Source organism: Rhinopithecus roxellana, chromosome 11 (assembly GCF_007565055.1).
Source record: "Rhinopithecus roxellana isolate Shanxi Qingling chromosome 11, ASM756505v1, whole genome shotgun sequence".
NCBI lineage: Eukaryota > Metazoa > Chordata > Mammalia > Primates > Cercopithecidae > Rhinopithecus > Rhinopithecus roxellana.
The window spans coordinates 54,143,279-54,164,150 of NC_044559.1; the positions used below are offsets into that span (position 1 = coordinate 54,143,279).

The window sequence follows — 20,872 nt, forward strand, 5'->3', positions numbered from 1 at the left end:
TTTGAATATGTTTTATCTTAGTCTCTGGCTTTCTTAGGTTTTTTATATTTTCAATTAATACATATTCATGGGGTGGAGCAAGATGGCCGAATAGGAACAGCTACAGTCTCCAACTCCTGGCGCGAGCGACACAGAAGACCGGTGATTTCTGCATTTTCAACTGAGGTACTGGGGTCATCTCACTAGGGAGTGCCGGACAATCGGTGCTGGTCAGCTGCTGCAGCCCGACCAGCAAGAGCTGAAGCAGGGCGAGGCATTGCCTCACCTGGGAAGCGCAAGGGGGAAGGGAATCCCTTTTCCTAGCCAGGGGAACTGAGACACACAACACCCGGAAAATCGGGTAACTCCCACCCCACTACTGTGCTTTAAGCAAACGGGCACACCAGGAGATTATACCCACACCCAACTGGGAGGGTCCCACGGCCATGGAGCCTCCCTCATTGCTAGCACGGCAGTCTGTGATCGAACTGCAAGGCAGCAGCGAGGCAGGGGGAGGGGTGCCCACCATTGCTGAGGCTTAAGTAGGTAAGCAGAGCCACTGGGAAGCTCAAACTGGGTGGAGCTCACAGCAGCTCAAGGAAACCGGCCTGTCTCTGTAGAATCCACCTCTGGAGCAGGGCACAGCTAAACAACAACAACAAAAAAAGCAGCAGAAACCTGTGCAGATGCAAACGACTCTCTCTGACAGCTTTGAAGAGAGCAGTGGATCTCCCAACACGGAGGCTGAGATCGGAGAACAGACAGACTGCCTGCTCAAGTGGGTCCCTGACCCCTGAGTAGCCTAACAGGGAGACATCCCCCACTAGGGGCAGTATGACACCCCACACCTCACAGGGTGGAGTACACCCCTGAGAGGAAGCTTCCGAAGTAAGAATCAGACAGGTACACTCGCTGTTCAGCAATATTCTATCTTCTGCAACCTCTGCTGCTGATACCCAGGCAAACAGGATCTGGAGTAGACCTCAAGCAATCTCCAATAGACCTACAGCTGAGGGTCCTGACTATTAGAAGGAAAACTATCAACCAGGAAGAACACCTATACCAAAACCCCATCAGTACGTCACCATCATCAAAGACCAGAGGCAGATAAAACCACAAAGATGGGGAAAAAGCAGGGCAGAAAAGCTGGAAATTCAAAAAATAAGAGCGCATATCCCCCTGCAAAGGAGCGCAGCTCATCGCCAGCAACGGATCAAAGCTGGTCAGAGAATGACTTTGACGAGATGAGAGAAGAAGGCTTCAGTCCATCAAACTTCTCAGAGCTAAAGGAGGAATTACGTACCAAGCGCAAAGAAACTAAAAACCTTGAAAAAAGAGTGGAAGAATTGATAGCTAGAATAATTAATGCAGGGAAGGTCATAAACGAAATGACAGAGATGAAAACCATGACACTAAAAATACGTGACAAATGCACAAGCTTCAGTAACCGACTCGATCAACTGGAAGAAAGAGTATCAGCGATTGAGGATCAAATGAATGAAATGAAGCGAGAAGAGAAACCAAAAGAAAAAAGAAGAAAAAGAAATGAACAAAGCCTGCAAGAAGTATGGGATTATGTAAAAAGACCAAATCTATGTCTGATTGGGGTGCCTGAAAGTGAGGGGGAAAATGGAACCAAGTTGGAAAACACTCTTCAGGATATCATCCAGGAGAAATTCCCCAACCTAGTAGGGCAGGCCAACATCCAAATTCAGGAAATACAGAGAACGCCACAAAGATACTCCCCAAGAAGAGCAACTCCAAGACACATAATTGCCAGATTCACCAAAGTTGAAATGAAGGAAAAAATCTTAAGGGCAGCCAGAGAGAAAGGGCGGGTTACCCACAAAGGGAAGCCCATCAGACTAACAGCAGATCTCTTGGCAGAAACTCTCCAAGCCAGAAGAAAGTGGGGGCCAATATTCGACGTTCTTAAAGAAAAGAATTTTAAACCCAGAATTTCATATCCAGCCAAACTAAGTTTCATAAGTGAAGGAGAAATAAAATCCTTTACAGATAAGCAAATGCTTAGAGATTTTGTCACCACCAGGCCTGCCTTACAAGAGACCCTGAAGGAAGCACTAAACATGGAAAGGAACAACTGGTACCAGCCATTGCAAAAACATGACAAAATGTAAAGACCATCGAGGCTAGGAAGAAACTGCATCAAATAACGAGCAAAATAACCAGTTAATATCATAATGACAGGATCACGTTCACACATAACATTATTAACTTAAATGTAAATGGACTAAATGCTCCAATTAAAAGACACAGACTGGCAAACTGGATAAAGAGTCAAGACCCATCAGTCTGCTGTATTCAGAAGACCCATCTCACATGCAGAGACATACATAGGCTCAAAATAAAGGGATGGAGGAAGATCTACCAAGCAAATGGAGAACAAAAAAAAGCAGGGGTTGCAATCCTAGTCTCTCATAAAATAGTCTTTAAACCATCAAAGATCAAAAGAGACAAAGAAGGCCATTACATCATGGTAAAGGGATCAATTCAACAGGAAGAGTTAACTATCCTAAATATATATCCACCCCAATACAGGAGCACCCAGATTCATAAAGCAAGTCCTTAGAGACTTACAAAGAGACTTAGACTCCCATACAATTATAATGGGAGACTTCAACACTCCACTGTCAACATTAGACAGATCAACGAGACAGAAAGTTAACAAGGATATCCAGGAATTGAACTCATCTCTGCACCAAGCAGACCTAATAGACATCTATAGAACTCTCCACCCCAAATCAACAGAATATACATTCTTCTCAGCACCACATCGCACTTATTCCAAAATTGACCACATAATTGGAAGTAAAGCACTCCTCAGCAAATGTAAAAGAACAGAAATTATAACAAACTGTCTCTCAGACTACAGTATAATCAAACTAGAACTCAGTACTAAGAAAATCAATCAAAACCGCTCAACTACATGGAAACTGAACAACCTGCTCCTGAATGACTACTGGGTACATAACGAAATGAAAGCAGAAATAAAGATGTTCTTTGAAACCAATGAGAACAAAGATACAACATACCAGAATCTCTGGGACACATTTAAAGCAGTGTGTAGAGGGAAATTTATAGCACTAAATGCCCACAAGAGAAAGCTGGAAAGATCTAAAATTGACACTCTAACATCACAATTAAAAGAACTAGAGAAGCAAGAGCAAACACATTCAAAAGCTAGCAGAAGGCAAGAAATAACTAAGATCAGAGGAGAACTGAAGGAGATAGAGACACCAAAAAACCCTCCAAATAATCAATGAATCCAGGAGTTGGTTTTTTGAAAAAGATCAACAAAATTGACAGACTGCTAGCAAGACTAATAACGAAGAAAAGAGAGAAGAATCAAAGAGACGCAATAAAAAATGATAAAGGGGATATCACCACGGACCCCACAGAAATACAAACTACCATCAGAGAATACTATAAACACCTCTACACAAATCAACTAGAAAACCTAGAAGAAATGGATATATTCCTGTACACATACACTCTCCGAAGACTAAACCAGGAAGAAGTTGAATCCCTGAATAGACCAATAGCAGGCTCTGAAATTGAGGCAATTATTAATAGCCTACCCACCAAAAAAAGTCCAGGACCAGATGGATTCACAGCTGAATTCTACCAGAGGTACAAGGAGGAGCTGGTACCATTCCTTCTGAAACTATTCCAATCAATTGAAAAACAGCGAATCCTCCCTAACTCATTTTATGAGGCCAACATCATCCTGATACCAAAGCCTGGCAGAGACACAACAAAAAAAGAGAATTTTAGACCAATATCCCTGATGAACATCGATGCAAAAATCCTCAATAAAATACTGGCAAACCGGATTCAGCAGCACATCAAAAAGCTTATCCACCATGATCAAGTGGGCTTCATCCCTGGGATGCAAGGCTGGTTCAACATCCGCAAATCAATAAACGTAATCCAGCATATAAACAGAACCAAAGACAAGAAGCACATGATTATCTCAATAGATGCAGAAAAGGCTTTTGACAAAATTCAACAGCCCTTCATGCTAAAAATGCTCAATAAATTCGGTATTGATGGAACGTACCTCAAAATAATAAGAGCTATTTATGACAAACCCACAGCCAATATCATACTGAATGGGCAAAACCTGGAAAAATTCCCTTTGAAAACTGGCACAAGACAGGGATGCCCTCTCTCACCACTCCTATTCAACATAGTCTTGGAAGTTCTGGCTAGGGCAATCAGGCAAGAGAAAGAAATCAAGGGTATCCAGTTAGGTAAAGAAGAAGTCAAATTGTCCCTGTTTGCAGATGACATGATTGTATATTTAGAAAACCCCATTGTCTCAGCCCAAAATCTCCTTAAGCTGATAAGCAACTTCAGCAAAGTCTCAGGATACAAAATTAATGTGCAAAAATCACAAGCATTCTTATACACCAGTAACAAACAGAGAGCCAAGTCAGGAATGAACGTCCATTCACAATTGCTTCAAAGAGAATCAAATACCTAAGAATCCAACTTACAAGGGATGTAAAGGACCTCTTCAAGGAGAACTACAAACCACTGCTCAGTGAAATAAAAGAGGACACAAACAAATGGAAGAACATACCATGCTCTTGGATAGGAAGAATCAATATCGTGAAAATGGCCATACTGCCCAAGGTTATTTATAGATTCAATGCCATCCCCATCAAACTACCAATGAGTTTCTTCACAGAATTGGAAAAAACTGCTTTCAAGTTCATATGGAACCAAAAAACAGCCCGCATTGCCAAGAAAATCCTAAGTCAAAAGAACAAAGCTGGAGGCATCACGCTACCTGACTTCAAACTATACTACAAGGCTACAGTAACCAAAACAGCATGGTACTGGTACTAAAACAGAGATATAGACCAATGGAACAAACAGAGTCCTCAGAAATAATACCACACATCTACAGCCATCTGATCTTTGACAAACCTGAGAGAAACAAGAAATGGGGAAAGGATTCCCTATTTAATAAATGGTACTGGGAAAATTGGCTAGCCATAAGTAGAAAGCTGAAACTGGATCCTTTCCTTACTCCTTATACGAAAATTAATTCAAGATGGATTAGAGACTTAAATGTTAGACCTAATACCATAAAAACCCTAGAAGAAAATCTAGGTAGTACCATTCAGGTCATAGGCATGGGCAAGGACTTCATGTCTAAAACACAAAAAGCAACGGCAGCAAAAGCCAAAATTGACAAATGGGATCTAATTAAACTAAAGAGCTTTTGCACAGCAAAAGAAACTACCATCCGAGTGAACAGGCAACCTACAGAATGGGAGAAAATTTTTGCAATCTACTCATCTGACAAAGGGCTAATATGCAGAATCTACAAAGAACTCAAACAAATATACAAGAAAAAAACAACCCCATCAAAAAGTGGGCAAAGGATATGAACAGACATTTCTCAAAAGAAGACATTCATACAGCCAACAGACACATGAAAAAATGCTCATCATCACTGGCCATCAGAGAAACGCAAATCAAAACCACAATGAGATACCATCTCACACCAGTTAGAATGGCAATCATTCAAAAGTCAGGAAACAACAGGTGTTGGAGAGGATGTGGAGAAATCGGAACACTTTTACACTGTTGGTGGGATTGTAAACTAGTTCAACCATTATGGAAAACAGTATGGCAATTCCTCAAGGATCTAGAACTAGATGTACCATATGACCCAGCCATCCCACTACTGGGTATATACCCAAAGGATCAGAAATCATGCTGCTATAAAGACACATGCACATGTATGTTTATTGCGGCACTATTCACAATAGCAAAGACTTGGAATCAACCCAAATGTCCATCTGTGACAGACTGGATTAAGAAAATGTGGCACATATACACCATGGAATATTATGCAGCCATAAAAAGGATGAGTTTGTGTCCTTTGTAGGGACATGGATGCAGCTGGAAACCATCATTCTTAGCAAACTATCACAAGAACAGAAAACCAAACACCGCATGTTCTCACTCATAGATGGGAACTGAACAATGACATCACTTGGACTCGGGAAGGGGAACATCACACATCGGGGCCTATCATGGGAGGGGGAGGGGGAGGGGGGAGGGGGGGGGAGGGATTGCATTGGGAGTTATACCTGATATAAATGACGAATTGATGGGTGCTGACGAGTTGATGGGTGTAGCACACCAACATGGCACAAGTACACATATGTAACAAACCTGCACGTTATGCACATGTACCCTAGAACTTAAAGTATAATAAAAATAAAAATAAAAAAATACATATTCATAAACCAAACAATGTAAATGCATATGCACAAGGTTATTCATTACAGCATAATTGCAAATACTCAAAACCACCTAAATGTACAAGCATAGATCTGTTGAGTAAGGCATATAAACTATGACAACATCAACTATGGACTATAATGTGGTCCAAAAAACTGCACATACAGTTATAAAAGGAATGAAAAAGATCCCTACAAACTGACTTGGTGATATTTCTATGAAATAATATTTAGTGGAAAAAAACCAAAAGGGAAAATATCTAGAATACTATCTTTTAAGTAAGAAAGAAGAGGAAATAAGAAAAATATGGAGAGATATCTATCTTTATTAAATAAAACACAGAAAGATAAACCAGAAAACAAAGTAGTTTGTTATCAAGTTACTGCAAACACTGCTTGCTGAGTTGCACCCAATGACTATTGTTAACTCTAAATATGTCTCTGGCACGAACAGACAGCCTATGATGACACATTTATTTGAGATTTATATTAAATTTGAAAGAATAAAGTTCTCTCAGGTTCATCTCACCAGTGACCTGAGGAGTTACAGGAACTTGAGTAGTTTGCTTCTACCATAAAGGAGGTAAGCATGTTAAGATAGTGTGCGACAGTGGCACCGTATATAGTGTGTCACAACAGGGCCCCTTGTTCTGAGTGTCCTAAAAGTGTCCAAGGAAGATGAGGAAGGGTGGCAGGGAAAAAAAAGAGATATGAGCACTAGAGATACTCTCCTTTCTCTATAGGCTATCATTTGTTCTCTGAAAGTATGGCCCACTCATGATGAGTTCGCTGACACTGCAAGCATTGTCTAGTCACTCAACAATGAAGTCTCAAAGAAGAGCTTGACGGACTCCCCCTAAGGATCTTCTGGCCAAGCAGTAGGGCATAGGGCCAACATACAGCCCCATTAGAGTCAAAATGGTAGTGATACCTATAACTAACACATGTGCTATTTCCTCTACCCATCACAGTGATCTTAAGATGAATCAGAGAACATGGTCTGTGTTTACCCAGAAGTCTCAGCTTTCAAAACAAAACAAAATTAGGGGTTAGGCCAACAGACCTATTTCCACAGTGGCACCTGAGGATGTATACCAAGTCAGAGTTCAAAGAGGTCATAGTGCAGAATTGTATAACTCGCACCATTTGAACACTAGTTTACCAATAACTGATCTCCACAATCTCTGACACCCGGATGAGGGTGAAACAGATAATGCTACATGGTGTGTGGTCTGAAGCCACCAAAAACATGACCCTTACCCAAACACAACTATGGGTGGGTCCCACTGGGCCACTACAAGCCTCTGTTTATATGACTCCCTCTACTGAATATATTATTGATATAGAAGTACCTTCTGTGTGAACCCCCAATCACACCGGCCTCAAGCCCTGATGGGAACTACTGCAGTTAAGGTCATTTTAGTGAAGCATGTGGAAGACTGTAAACTTACTAAACCACAAGTGTCTAGAGATTTGTCTCCAGAAAATACCTGAGGGAGAAATAGAAATCACTGCCCTTATTGCTCAGCTCTTCATAATCATAAAGCCAAAGATGTTCATGAGACTATTTCTCCATGCAATAACTAAGTTGGCCTGTGTATCGCCTTGGGTGCCTATAAACTCCATTGATTATGGGAAGCTTAATGCTATGGTACATCTTAGAACACTACTATGACCTGACATTGTGACTGTCCATAAAGGTAATTACTCAAGCTGAGGGAAGTAGGTATAAAGCAATCGACATTGCAAATGCCCTTTTCAGCATTCCTGTCCACACAGATGATCAGGAACAGTTTGTCTTATATGGAACAGGCTGGAATACACCTTTAAAACCCCTCCACAAAACCATGATCTGGAAACAGTTTTGTTCCAATTAACCTTCCAAGACATTGATGACTCCCTACTGGTAGGCCCAGGCAAGTCCACTACCCAGCAAGGACTGGATGTTGTATTGGCCCAATGCAGCAACATGGTGGGGCCATTAATACATAAAAAATACAAAGACCTTGTTACCCAAGGGGAATTCCTGGGAGTAAACTAGAAAGGGGAAACATGTCTCATGCCTGAGGAGATAACTGTGAAACTACGGTCCCTCTCTATTGCAACAAATACACAAGAGGCCAAGCAATTTGTGAACCTATTCTGCTACTGGCAGTCTCACATTGCGCTTGATGGAATCCTGATTGCAATCATTTTAAAGTTACCAAAAAGGCCTCTACCTTGGAGCAGGCCCCAACCAACAGAATGCCCTGGAGTCCATCTAACAAGCCTCCTATGCCACTGTTCCCCTTGGCTTCTCTGATCTTTATTTGAGTTACATGTCTCAGCAAATTTTCTGTTCATTGATTGATGCCAAATGGAAGCAGCTTACCGAATAGGTCAGCGTAATAAATTGGGCTTTTGGACCTGTAACTTCCTAGAGTCGGATAAAAGGTACACATTCTTTGAAACACAATTATTGGCCTATTATTGTCCTTGGTGAATAATGAGCACATGATCATGGCTACAAAATACCATTACAACCAGAAATACTAACTAAAAGTAATAAATACTCTAGCTTTTGTTCTCTAGTTATCTTATGGTATTCACACTTTAGGTTCAAGGTAAAATTTCTGTAAATTCAAGACTCATGAACTGAAGAAAAATACCTTTGCTGTGACTAATTTAAAATAATTTAAAGTTATGTGTAATTTTTATACTTACTGGTGAGTGGTTGCTGTGTAGAAGTTTGTTTCTTTACTTGCAATTTGGTTTTTGACATTGATTCTTGATGTTCAACTACAAGCTTTTCATTTGGTACTTCATTATGAGCTACATAAAGAAAATACATTTATTCCACTAAATAGAAAAATGGATCTATTGTGAAATTTCAGTATTTCAAATTTATAAAACATTTACATGAGCATTCTCTGTCACTTGTACAAAGTTATAGCTAAATTACAATAATGATAGATTTGATGAGAAAATGCTGAAAAGAATTTAAATGGCTGTATGTTGATGCTTTCTCACTTTATAAACATTTCTAGGAATCATATATAGTTAGTCTATATTTTTCTTAGGTTATTTATATTGTATAGATCATACAGATGTCATAAACCAAACAATAAAAATACATATGTACAAGTTTATCATTATGGCATTATTTATAATTACAAAATACTCAAAACCACATAAATGTTCAAGCATTGGATATTGGTTGAAGAAGCCAATGTATATACCATATACCATAAAGTTCTAGGGGTGTCCAAGGGAGAGAATACAGTCATAGATTCTTAGTTTCTGTTTCTGGTTGTACCAGTAAAGCCCCTTTTTCATTCCTCTTTTCCACTTATCACTACAGACAGAAACTAAAAACAATGGCTTTGGGCCACTAAAAGCCTAAAACAAAACAGACCAGAATGAAAACAACAACAAAAATAAGGCAGGTTGGACGAGCTTGTTATAAACTATAGTATAATGAAAGTTATGGTACAAATAGCTATACATAGAGTTGTAAAAGCAATTTAAAAATCTCTATAAACTGACCTGTAGGGATTTCCGGGAGATAATGTTAAGTGAAAAAAAACCTGAAAAAGGGAAAACTTGTATGCCACCGCTAGGTAAGGAAGAAGGATAAAAAAAAAAAAAGAAAGAAAGGACATTAGAAAGATACTTAGCTTTACAAAATGAAACAGGTGAAATGTAAGAATACAATATAGCTGATTACCTACAAGATGAAAGAGGGAGAAGCAGGGAAGGAATGGAACTTCTCTAAGTATACCTTGCATATTTTTTTACTTTTGGAATCAGTTTCAGGTTTCATATATTTCAAAAAAATAAAACTAAATCATAAAGGATAAGAAGAAACTAAAACTGAAAGCAAACTTAGTGAACCTATTAAAGGGAAAAAAGAACTCACACAGGTAAACCATCAATACAGTATTTAACATATGCCCTAATACATGAGCAAGTGTGTGGAGAATAGACCGTACACACATCATAAAATATTTTCAGTAGGTTTGTTTCTCTAGAAGTACATGCTAAACAATTCTAAAATAATTTTGGAACCGCAATACAATCTAGATTTCAAGATCAACATGGCTGACTAGAAGAAGCAGCTAGTGTGAACTGCTTTCACAGGAGAGAAGACAGAGTGGCAAGTAAACTTATAAATTTATAAGTGGCAAGTGGCTCTTCAACTGGATCATCCAGGAGGCCACCTTGGGATTCATCAAGGAAGCAGTGGTGACCCATGGAGAGCAGAGAGGAGTGAGGCAGGACAGCTGCCTGCCTGGGATTGGCACAGAGCCAAGGAAGGCTCTCCACAGTACACACCGCTGCCATGAACCTTTGCAAACCTAGGCACAAGAGATACTGCCCAATCCTACTCCCTGGGAACCCCAGACTGACACAGAAAGCTGCATGGAGTCACAGCAGATCCCTGTTCAGGCCCATGTGGAGCTCCAAGGGCTTTGGATTCCTGAGCACCCTGGGACCAGCTGCCATAGCTCTGCCACCAAGGGAGGCAGGGATCTCCCATGCACCCCAACAATAAGGGCCCCATCTAGGATACTGAGATGTGGACAGACTGTAGGACTGTAGGCCTCACCTCTGGGGTACTTTGCCAAGCAAAGCCAAATGGCCTAGGTCCTCAGCACAGCCACCCACCTCACCCCCACCCTCCAACCTAAGCACTTGGGCTAACTGCAGCCCTGCATTTCTCTAGGGCAGAGATTCCAGAGGTAACACAATAGGCCCACAGCTTTTGCCACTGCCAAAGTCCCCCCCAGTCCCTGTTGCCCTGAGGCGAGGGAGACAGTATAGAGCTCAAAAGCTATCTCGGACCTCCAACATGCCACACATGCCATACAGATAAACAGCCAGACTGTTTTTCATGCAGGTCCCAGGCCTTGCTACTCCTTACTGGGCAGGGCCTCCCGACCTTGGCCTTCAACACAGCCACTCGACTTCTGCCTGATCACTTATGTCTGTGGCAGCTCTGTGTTTCTCTGGGGTGGAATTCCCATTGGCAACCGGCAACCAGTCCCTCTGCCATTGCTGCTGCAGTAGTACTCATCCTTGTTGCCACCAAGCTGGGGAAGAAAAAAGAGCCTGAGTGCTTTATCTGAGCCTCCAGCACACCACAGCTGACCTACAGAGAAGAGGCATGACTGTCTTCCCTGTGAGCCCCCACTCCTCCTGCTCTTCACCAGGCAAGGCTCCCTGGCTTGGACTCCACACAAAGCCACCTCACCATTGGCTGACTGTTCTGATTGGCAGCGGTTCTACCTTTCTTTAAGGTGGAGCTCCCAAAGACAAGTGATAGGACCTATGCTATTGGCACTGCCAAGGTCCCCATACCCTTGCTGCCCCCAAGCTGGGGAAAGAACAAAAAGCCTGAGCTTGCCCCAGGGCTGCAGTGTACAACCTGGGAATGCCAAGCCAAGACCTGTGGCTGGCACTGAAGTGAAAGAGAAGCCCACACTCTCAGAGTACTAAGGAGGAGCATGGCTGCAAACACAAGGAAATACAGAGGAGCCACATGCCTTAGTAAGAGCCCATTTACCAGCCGTTATGCATAAGTGTCATCTATTGGTTTGTAGTCAAAACTACAACAATAAAAATACTTTGCTAACATACTCCCGTGTGAAAACAAGGGCAAGAATTCAGCCACAAATAAAGACCCTACACAAAGCCTCAGTGCTCTGAAAACATTCAGAAATGAAGTCAATTGACTATACTCAAAATACACCATAGTTAAAGAAATATCAGCCAAAACAGATAAGAGAACCAGTGCAAGAATGCTGTCAACTCTATAATGCAGAGGGTCTTCTTATCTCCAAACAACCACACTAACTCCCCAGCAATGGTTCTTAACCAGAATGAAATGGCTGAAATGACAGACATAGAAAATTTGGATGGCAATGGGGATCACTGAGACTCAGGAGACAGTTTAAATCCAATCCAAGGAATCTAAGTAATCCAGTAAGACTATCTCAAGAGATGAAAGGCAAAATAGTCATTTCAAAAAAGAAATAAATTGATCTTATAGAGCTAAAAATTCACTACAAGAATTTCATAACACAATCGGAAGTATTAACAGCAGAATAAACAAAGCTGAGAAAATCTCAGAGCTTGAAGACTAGTTCTTCGAATTAACCCAGTCAAACAAAAATAAAGAAAAAAGAATTTTAAAAAATTAAAAACCTCCAAAAATGTGTGATTATATAGAGACCAAATGTGGGATTATGCAGAGACTCACTGGTGTCCCTGAAAGAGAGGGAGACAGAGAGAAAGCAATTTGGAAAACATATTTAAGGATACTGTCTACGAAAATTTCTCCAACCTTGGTAGAGAGGTCAATATTCAAAATCCAGAAATTCAGAGAACCCCTTTAAGACACTATACAAGATGACCATCCCTGAGACACAGTGATCAGATTCTCCAAGGTCAACGTGAAATAAAAATATTAAAGGTAGCTAGATAAAAAGGGCAAGTCACTTACAAAGGGAACACCCCCCCAAAATCAGGCTAACAGCAGACCTTTAAGGAGAAATCCTACAAGCCAGAAGAGATTGGGGGCCTGTGACAAATCCACAGCCAATATCATACTGAGCAGGCAAAAGCTCAAAGCATTTTCCTTAAGAACTGGGACAAGACAAGGATGCCCACTCTCACCATTCCTATTCAACATAATACTGGAAGTCCTAGTCAGAGTCACAGGCAAGAAAAAGAAATAAAAGTGATCCGAATAGGAAGAAAGGAATTCAAACTACCTCTCTTCACAGATAATGTAATTCTATATCTAGAAAATCCCATAGTATCTGCCCAAACACTCCAAGATCTGATAAACAAGTTCAACAAAGTTCCAGGATACAAAATAAATGCACAAATTCAGTAGCATTTCTATACGTCAGTAATGTCTAAGCTGATTGGCAAATCAAGAATGCAATCCTATTCACCATAGCTACAAAAAGAACAAAATATCTAGGATTACAGCAAACCAGCAAGGTGAAAGATCTCTACAATGAGAATTACAAAGCACTACTAAAATAAATCAGAGATGACACAAATAAGTGGAAAAACATTCCGTGCTCATAGATAGGAAGAATCAATATTGCTAAAATTGCCATACTACTCAAAGCAATTTACACATTCTATGCTATTCCTACGAAACTACTAACAACTTTTCTTTTTACAGAATAAGAAAAACCTATTCTAAAATTCATATGGAACAATAAAGAGCCCAAATAGCCAACGCAATCCTCAGCAAAAAGAACAAAGCCCAAGATAGCACACTACAGCATTTCAAACTATACTACAAGGTTACAGTAACCAAAACAGCACAGTAGTGGTACAAAAACATACACATAGACCAATGCAACAGGTTAGAGAACTCAGAAATAAAGCCACACACCTACAACCATCTGATCTTTGACAAAGCTGACAAACCAAGCAACAGGGAAAGGACTTTCTATTCAGTAAGTTGTGCTAAGATAACAAACAGGCTAGCCATATGCAGTAGATTGAAATTGGAACCCTTCCTTTTACCACATTAAAAAAAAAAAAAAAAACTCGAGATGAATTAAATACTTAAATGTAAAACCCAAAAATATAAAACTCTGAAAATTAAACTAGGGAATATCATTCTGGACATAGGACTTGGCAAACAAATCATGAGAAAGATGCCAAAAGCCACTGCAATAAAAACAAAAATTAACAAATAGGATCTAATTAAACTAAAGAGCTTCTGTAGAGTAAAGGAAACTATCAATAAAGCAAATAGACAACCTACAGAATAGGAGAAAATATTCTCAAACTATGCATCTAACAAAGGTGCAATATCCAGAATCTATAAGGAATTTAATCAACAAGCAAAAACCAAAGAACCCCATTAAAAACGGGCAAAGGACAAGAACAGACACTTATCAAAAGAAGATATACATGCTGCCAACAAGCATAGGAAAAAATGCTTAACATCACTAATCATTAGAGAAATGCAAATCAAAACCACAATGAGATACCATCTCACACCAGTCAGAATGGGCATTACTAAAAAGTCAGAAATAAGAGATGCTGATGAGGTTGTAGAGAAAAAGGAAGGCTTATACATTGCTGATGAGAATGTAAACAAGTTCAGTCACTGGGGAAAGCAGTTTGGAAATTTCTCAAAGAACTTAAAACTGCCATTTGATCCAGCAACCCCATTACTGGGAATATCCCCAAAAGAATATAAATCACTTGATCTTAGCCAAAAACAATGAGATCACTTGGACTCGGGAAGGAGAACATCACACACTGGGCCTATCATGGGGAGGGAGGAGGGGGGAGGGATTGCATTGGGGAGTTATAGATGATATAAATGATGAATTGATGGGTGCTGACGAGTTGATGGGTACAGCACACCAACATGACACAAATATACATATGTAACAAACCTGCACGTTATGCACATGTACCCTAGAACTTAAAGTATAATAAAAAAATGAAAAAAAAAAAAAGAGGACACTAACAAATGGAAGAACATACCATGCTCATGGATAGGAAGAATCAATATCGTGAAAATGGCCATACTGCCCAAGGTTATTTATAGATTCAATGCCATCCCCATCAAGCTACCAATGAGTTTCTTCACAGAATTGGAAAAAACTGCTTTCAAGTTCATATGGAACCAAAAAAGAGCCTGCATTGCCAAGACAATCCTAAGTCAAAAGGACAAAGCTGGAGGCGTCACGCTACCTGACTTCAAACTATACTACAAGGCTACAGTAACCAAAACAGCATGGTACTGGTACCAAAACAGAGATATAGACCAATGGAACAGAACAGAGTCCTCAGAAATAATACCACACATCTATAGCCATCTAATCTTTGACAAACCTGAGAGAAACAAGAAATGGGGAAAGGATTCCCTATTTAATAAATGGTGCTGGGAAAATTGGCTAGCCACAAGTAGAAAGCTGAAACTGGATCCTTTCCTTACTCCTTATACGAAGATTAACTCAAGATGGATTAGAGACTTAAATGTTAGATCTAATACCATAAAAACCCTAGAAGAAAATCTAGGTAGTACCATTCAGGACATAGGCATGGGCAAGGACTTCATGTCTAAAATACCAAAAGCAACGGCAGCAAAAGCCAAAATTGACAAATGGGATCTAATTAAACTAAAGAGCTTCTGCACAGCAAAAGAAACTACCATCCGAATGAACAGGCAACCTACAGAGTGGGAGAAAATTTTTGCAATCTACTCATCTGACAAAGGGCTAATATGCAGAATCTACAAAGAACTCAAACAAATATACGAGAAAAAAACAAACAACCCCATCAAAAAGTGGGCAAAGGATATGAACAGACATTTCTCAAAAGAAGACATTCATACAGCCAACAGACACATGAAAAAATGCTCATCATCACTCGCCATCAGAGAAATGCAAATCAAAACCACAATGAGATATCATCTCACACCAGTTAGAATGGCAATCATTAAAAAGTCAGGAAACAACAGGTGTTGGAGAGGATGTGGAGAAATAGGAACACTTTTACACTGTTGGTGGGATTGTAAACTAGTTCAACCATTATGGAAAACAGTATGGCAATTCCTCAAGGATCTAGAACTAGATGTACCATATGACCCAGCCATCCCACTACTGGGTATATACCCAAAGGATTATAAATTATTCTACTACAAAGACACATGCACACGTATGTTTATTGTGGCACTATTCACAATAGCAAAGACTTGGAATCAACCCAAATGTCCATCTGTGACAGACTGGATTAAGAAAATATGGCACATATACACCATGGAATACTATGCAGCCATAAAAAAGGATGAGTTTGCGTCCTTTGTAGGGACATGGATGTAGCTGGAAACCATCATTCTTAGCAAACTGTCACAATAACTGAAAACCAAACACCGCATGTTCTCACTCATAGGTGGGAACTGAACAATGAGATCACTTGGACTCGGGAAGGGGAACATCACACACTGGGGCCTATCATGGGGAGGGGGAGGGGGAAGGGATTGCATTGGGAGTTATACATTATATAAATAATGAATTGATGGGTGCTGATGAGTTGATGGGTGCAGCACACCAACATGGCACAAGTATACATATGTAACAAACCTGCATGTTATGCACATGTACCCTAGAACTTAAAGTATAATAAAAAAATAAAAAATAAATAAAAAAAGAATATAAATCATTCTTCCATAAAGACGCATGCATGTGCACTTTCATCACAGCACTATTCACAGTAGCAAAGACAGAATCAACCTAGGTGCCTGCTCATCAACAGTGGACTGAATAAAGAAAATGTGGTACATATACACCATAAATTGTATCCCTTGCAGCAACATGGATAAGGCTAGAAGCCATTATCCTAAGGAAATTAACACAGGCACAGAAAACCAAATACCACATATTCTCTCTTGTAAGTGGGTACACTTTAACATTTTAGTACACATGGACACAAAGAGGGGAAAAATAGACACCAGGGCTTACTTGAGGGTGGAGGGTAGGAAGAGTGTGAGGACTGAAAAACTACCTATTGGGTACTATGCTCTCTACCTTGGTGACAAAATCATCTGTACATCAAACTCCAGCAATACACAATATAGTCATGTAATAAACCTGCAAGTGTACCACTTGAACATAAAATAAAAGTTGAAAAATACTAGTGATGCTGATACATTTGAGTAACTGTGTTATGGACTAGTCAGGATTCATACAGTAGAAGAAAGAATATACATATATGAAATGGAGAAAGACAAGAACAACCTCTGAGAAAATGAACTGGAATTTAAAGTGTCCAAGATTTGCCATGAATTCTAAATATGACTTTACAGGTATATATCCATGTTTATAGGCAAATGTATATGTATGCAGACATATGTGTGTATGAAGGTGTGTATATGTGTGTGTGTATATGTGTGTGTGTGTGTGTGTGTGTGTGTGTGTGTGTGTGTGTGTGTATGAATACACTGAAGAATCCAACTTCAGGCCAACCCTGCTTTTGTGTGATCTTTCAGATCCAATCATGGACAGTCACAAAGGCATTACCTGGCAATTATCATAGAGATTCCCAACACAAAAGAGACTTGAGGTAAGATTTGTGTACTGCAGGCACAGGAGGTAGTTGCAATCTTGAATCAACTCCTCTCCCCTTGGCCAACCAGGCTCTTGGGCATATAACATTTTTAGTCCAGTCACCTTAAGTGGAAAACCTCTTTATAGGGGAGGGTAGGGACTTCGCTGTACTGTTCAGACAGTAACTGTATTGTGACAAACAATGACTGTATTGTTCAGTCACTGCCTCTGCCGAGACCATCTATGGTGTGAGGTAGTGGGGTAGAGGAAATCCTTAAAGAAACTTTTCTCAGTTCTGACTCAGTATTCTGTACTTAACCAATCCTAGCCTTCCCCACCACTACCTCCCACAGACACAGGTCCAGTCAATTGGTTCACCACAAAATTCAGATGTTAACTGACAAATTACTATGCTGAAATAGCAGCTACTTCCAGTACAGCAATTACTTACTAGCTGAGAGAGTGTTGAAAAAAAAAATAGTAATTGAGGACTAATTCCTGGAAAATCTGAGCAAAGGCTTTCTTGAAGAGATCTTTTGTTACTGAAAATGGAATCTCAACGGAGGAGACTGATGGGGCTCTCCATGAAAGCACTCAGGGACATGTAGTAACTAAGGGGTGCTCTTGACTAGAGTACACATTGTAATAGTTCCTATGACTAAAACAAGTGTTATCACTCAGCTCCTTCCAGTGAATCTTTAAATAAGTCAGAGAGCCTGGTGAAATTTACCCCAAATTCTCTCAGTTTTCAAAAGTGAACAAGAATATGGAGTAGACCAGGTCCTTATGTCCCCATTACCCAAGGACCTCTACTAAGAAAAGTAATGAATTGGGAGATGGGGAAGAAGTATATTTTTTGAGCATTTTGAATAGCGGTGTCAAGATGACTGTGATCTTGACAACCCTTGATGCCAAGATGACAGGCAAATAGATAATGCTGTCTGGTTTTGGGTCTGAGGCCAACATCAAGGGGACCTATACCCAGATAAGAAAATATGTGTGTCCCCAGGGCAGGGAACATCATATACCGGGGACTGTTGGGGGGTGGGGAGCTGGGGGAGAGATAGCATTAGGAGAAATAGCTACTGTAAATGACAAGTTGATGGGTGCAGCAAACCAACATAGCACATGTATACCTATGTAACAAACCTGCACATTGTGCACACGTACCCTAGAACTTAAAGTATAATAAATTAAAAAAAAAGAAAGAAAGAACATATGTGTGTCCCTATGGGCCAACATAAACTTTCATTGGTACGGCCCCAACTAATGAATCCCTTATGGGTGTAGCTATATTGTCTATGTGCAACCCCACTGACTTATCCAAGTCCTCATGGAAGGCTTATTTCTTTATTATTCCTTAACTTATTGCTGCAGTTAGAACCATTTCAGCAGGGCACAGGAAGACTGTCCTATGACCTACCTATGTCCTATACTTAGCACCTCTGTCTCCCAAAATCTGTCTGGAAATAAAAAAGAAACAACTGCCTTATTTGCTGAAGTTAATATAGAGAAAGTCTCCTTGAGATTATATCCCCATTCAATAACTCAGTACATCTATGTGCAGGACCTTGGATCAATAAAAGATTTTCAATTGATTTTGGCTGTTCAATCCATACAACAGCTCTTTGGCCTTTGTTAGTGGTATCTGACATTGTAAACATAACAGAAGCTATTGTCTAGAGTGTGAAAACTTATTATGTAACAATTAACACTGCACATGCCTCATTCAGTCTCTATCTACATAGAGATGATTAGGATCAGTTTACCCTTGTATGGAATGAATAAAATTGACCACTAATATACTTAATTTCCTATCTGTAATCAATGCATAAACTATAACATAGAAAAAGTCTCACTACCAGAGGAAGGACTAGCCTTCTAATACAGTCATGACACTATCCCAAACATGAAACCCCCTAAATAGGACTGGATGCGCTGTTGATGCACAGGTGATAACTCTCTAAATCATTATTACAAAGTACAAATACCTAGTACCCAAGTATAATTCCTGAGCATTATCTGTAAGGGGAATGTGGTCTTACTCCATGTGATAAAACTGGCTCTGGCCCTCTCTGATCAAACAATTAAAAAGAAGATTAATGAGACTATTTGACTACTTATACTCTTGTATTGCTTATGTGGCAATCTTAATGCCATCCAACTATGGGGTTACAAGAAAGTTGTTGCCTTTAAATGTGCCACAATCAGGAGGATGGCCTGGAGGTCCTCCAACAAACAACCCAAATAGCACTACCCCTGGGCCGCTCTGATATCCATTTACTGTTTGAGTAAGAGGTCTTCTGTTTGCCAATTGAAGGTTATGGCAGAAGGACACTGCCACAGGTCAGAGGAATCTATTGAGCTTTTGAACCTGTCATTTTCAGAAATATCTGAAAAGTATATACCCTTTAAGAGACAATTATTGGCCTTTTGTGGGGCTTTGGTGAATACTGAGCACACAACCCATGCTTGTGAAATAGTCTCAAGACAAGAAATTCCAACCAAAAGTTATCAATACTTTTGTTTTCTAATTATCTTAGAGTATACATGCTTTAGGTCAAAGTTAAAATTTTCTATGAAACATATGCCCAGATTCATGAATCAAAATACTTCTGATAAGTTAAACTTAAAATAAATTAAAATAGGGGGATTGATGTAAGCAAGATGGTGGAATAGGAGACCCAGCCCTCATGCTTCCACAAAAATGCAGACTTAACAAACAGACTAGGATAAAATTACCTTTATGAGACCTCTGGAATTCAAATGAGAGGCTACAGCACAGCAGTGGAACACAGAAACAAGGCAAAAGTGCAATTAAAGGATAATAAGAACAGTTTCATCTCTACTCATGTCATACCTCCCCCAAGTTGGCACAGCACAGTGCCAAGAGAGATCTCCTGGGCTTTTCAGTTTTCCTATGGGGAATAAAGTGAGCATTGGACTTTTCCCAGCCGATTATGGTATAACCTGAGAGGCCTACTTATATTGCACCACAATCAAAATACTCAGGGAATCAGCATAACTAGATCACCTGAAGGTAGCTAAAAAACAAAAAAAGGCAGGAAGGCGGTTGATCAGAAGCTCTCAATAAACAGTATGGGCTCAATAGCTGACATACAAATCACAGCAGCAGGCTTGCCCACAAACCCTGAGAGCTAGCACTCCTGTGGACCCTGACAGCTGACCTGCCCATGAACCCTGCTAATGAACCCACACAAACTCTGGCTGGGCTGTCTAGGGAAGGGCCAAAGCCAGCATGTAAAGATGCTTCTTTAAATGCACATACATCAGTGAAAATACAAGGATCATGAAGAATCAGGGCAATATGACCCCACCAAAGTAACAAAATATAGCTCAAATAGGAGATTCTTAAAAATGGAGATCTATGACCTTCCTGATAAAGACATAAAAATAACAGTCTTAAACAAACTCAGTGTACTAAAATAGAACACAGATAGACAACCAAATAAAATTAGGGAAGCAACACATGAACAAAAAATGAGAGGTTCAACAAAGACTTACCAACCATAAAAA

At 40.0% G+C, this 20,872-nt stretch overlaps 1 protein-coding gene across 1 annotated transcript in view; it reads right to left on the reverse strand.

The window, feature by feature from the left end:
- The window catches only part of CCDC7 (coiled-coil domain containing 7), a 502,976-nt gene that overhangs the window by 219,341 nt on the left and 262,763 nt on the right, over positions 1-20,872 (reverse strand). Inside the window, exon 23 of the mRNA XM_030940622.1 lies at positions 8,967-9,074. Coding sequence (XP_030796482.1) covers positions 8,967-9,074 — 108 coding nt within the window. The remainder of the gene's footprint in view (positions 1-8,966; positions 9,075-20,872) is intronic.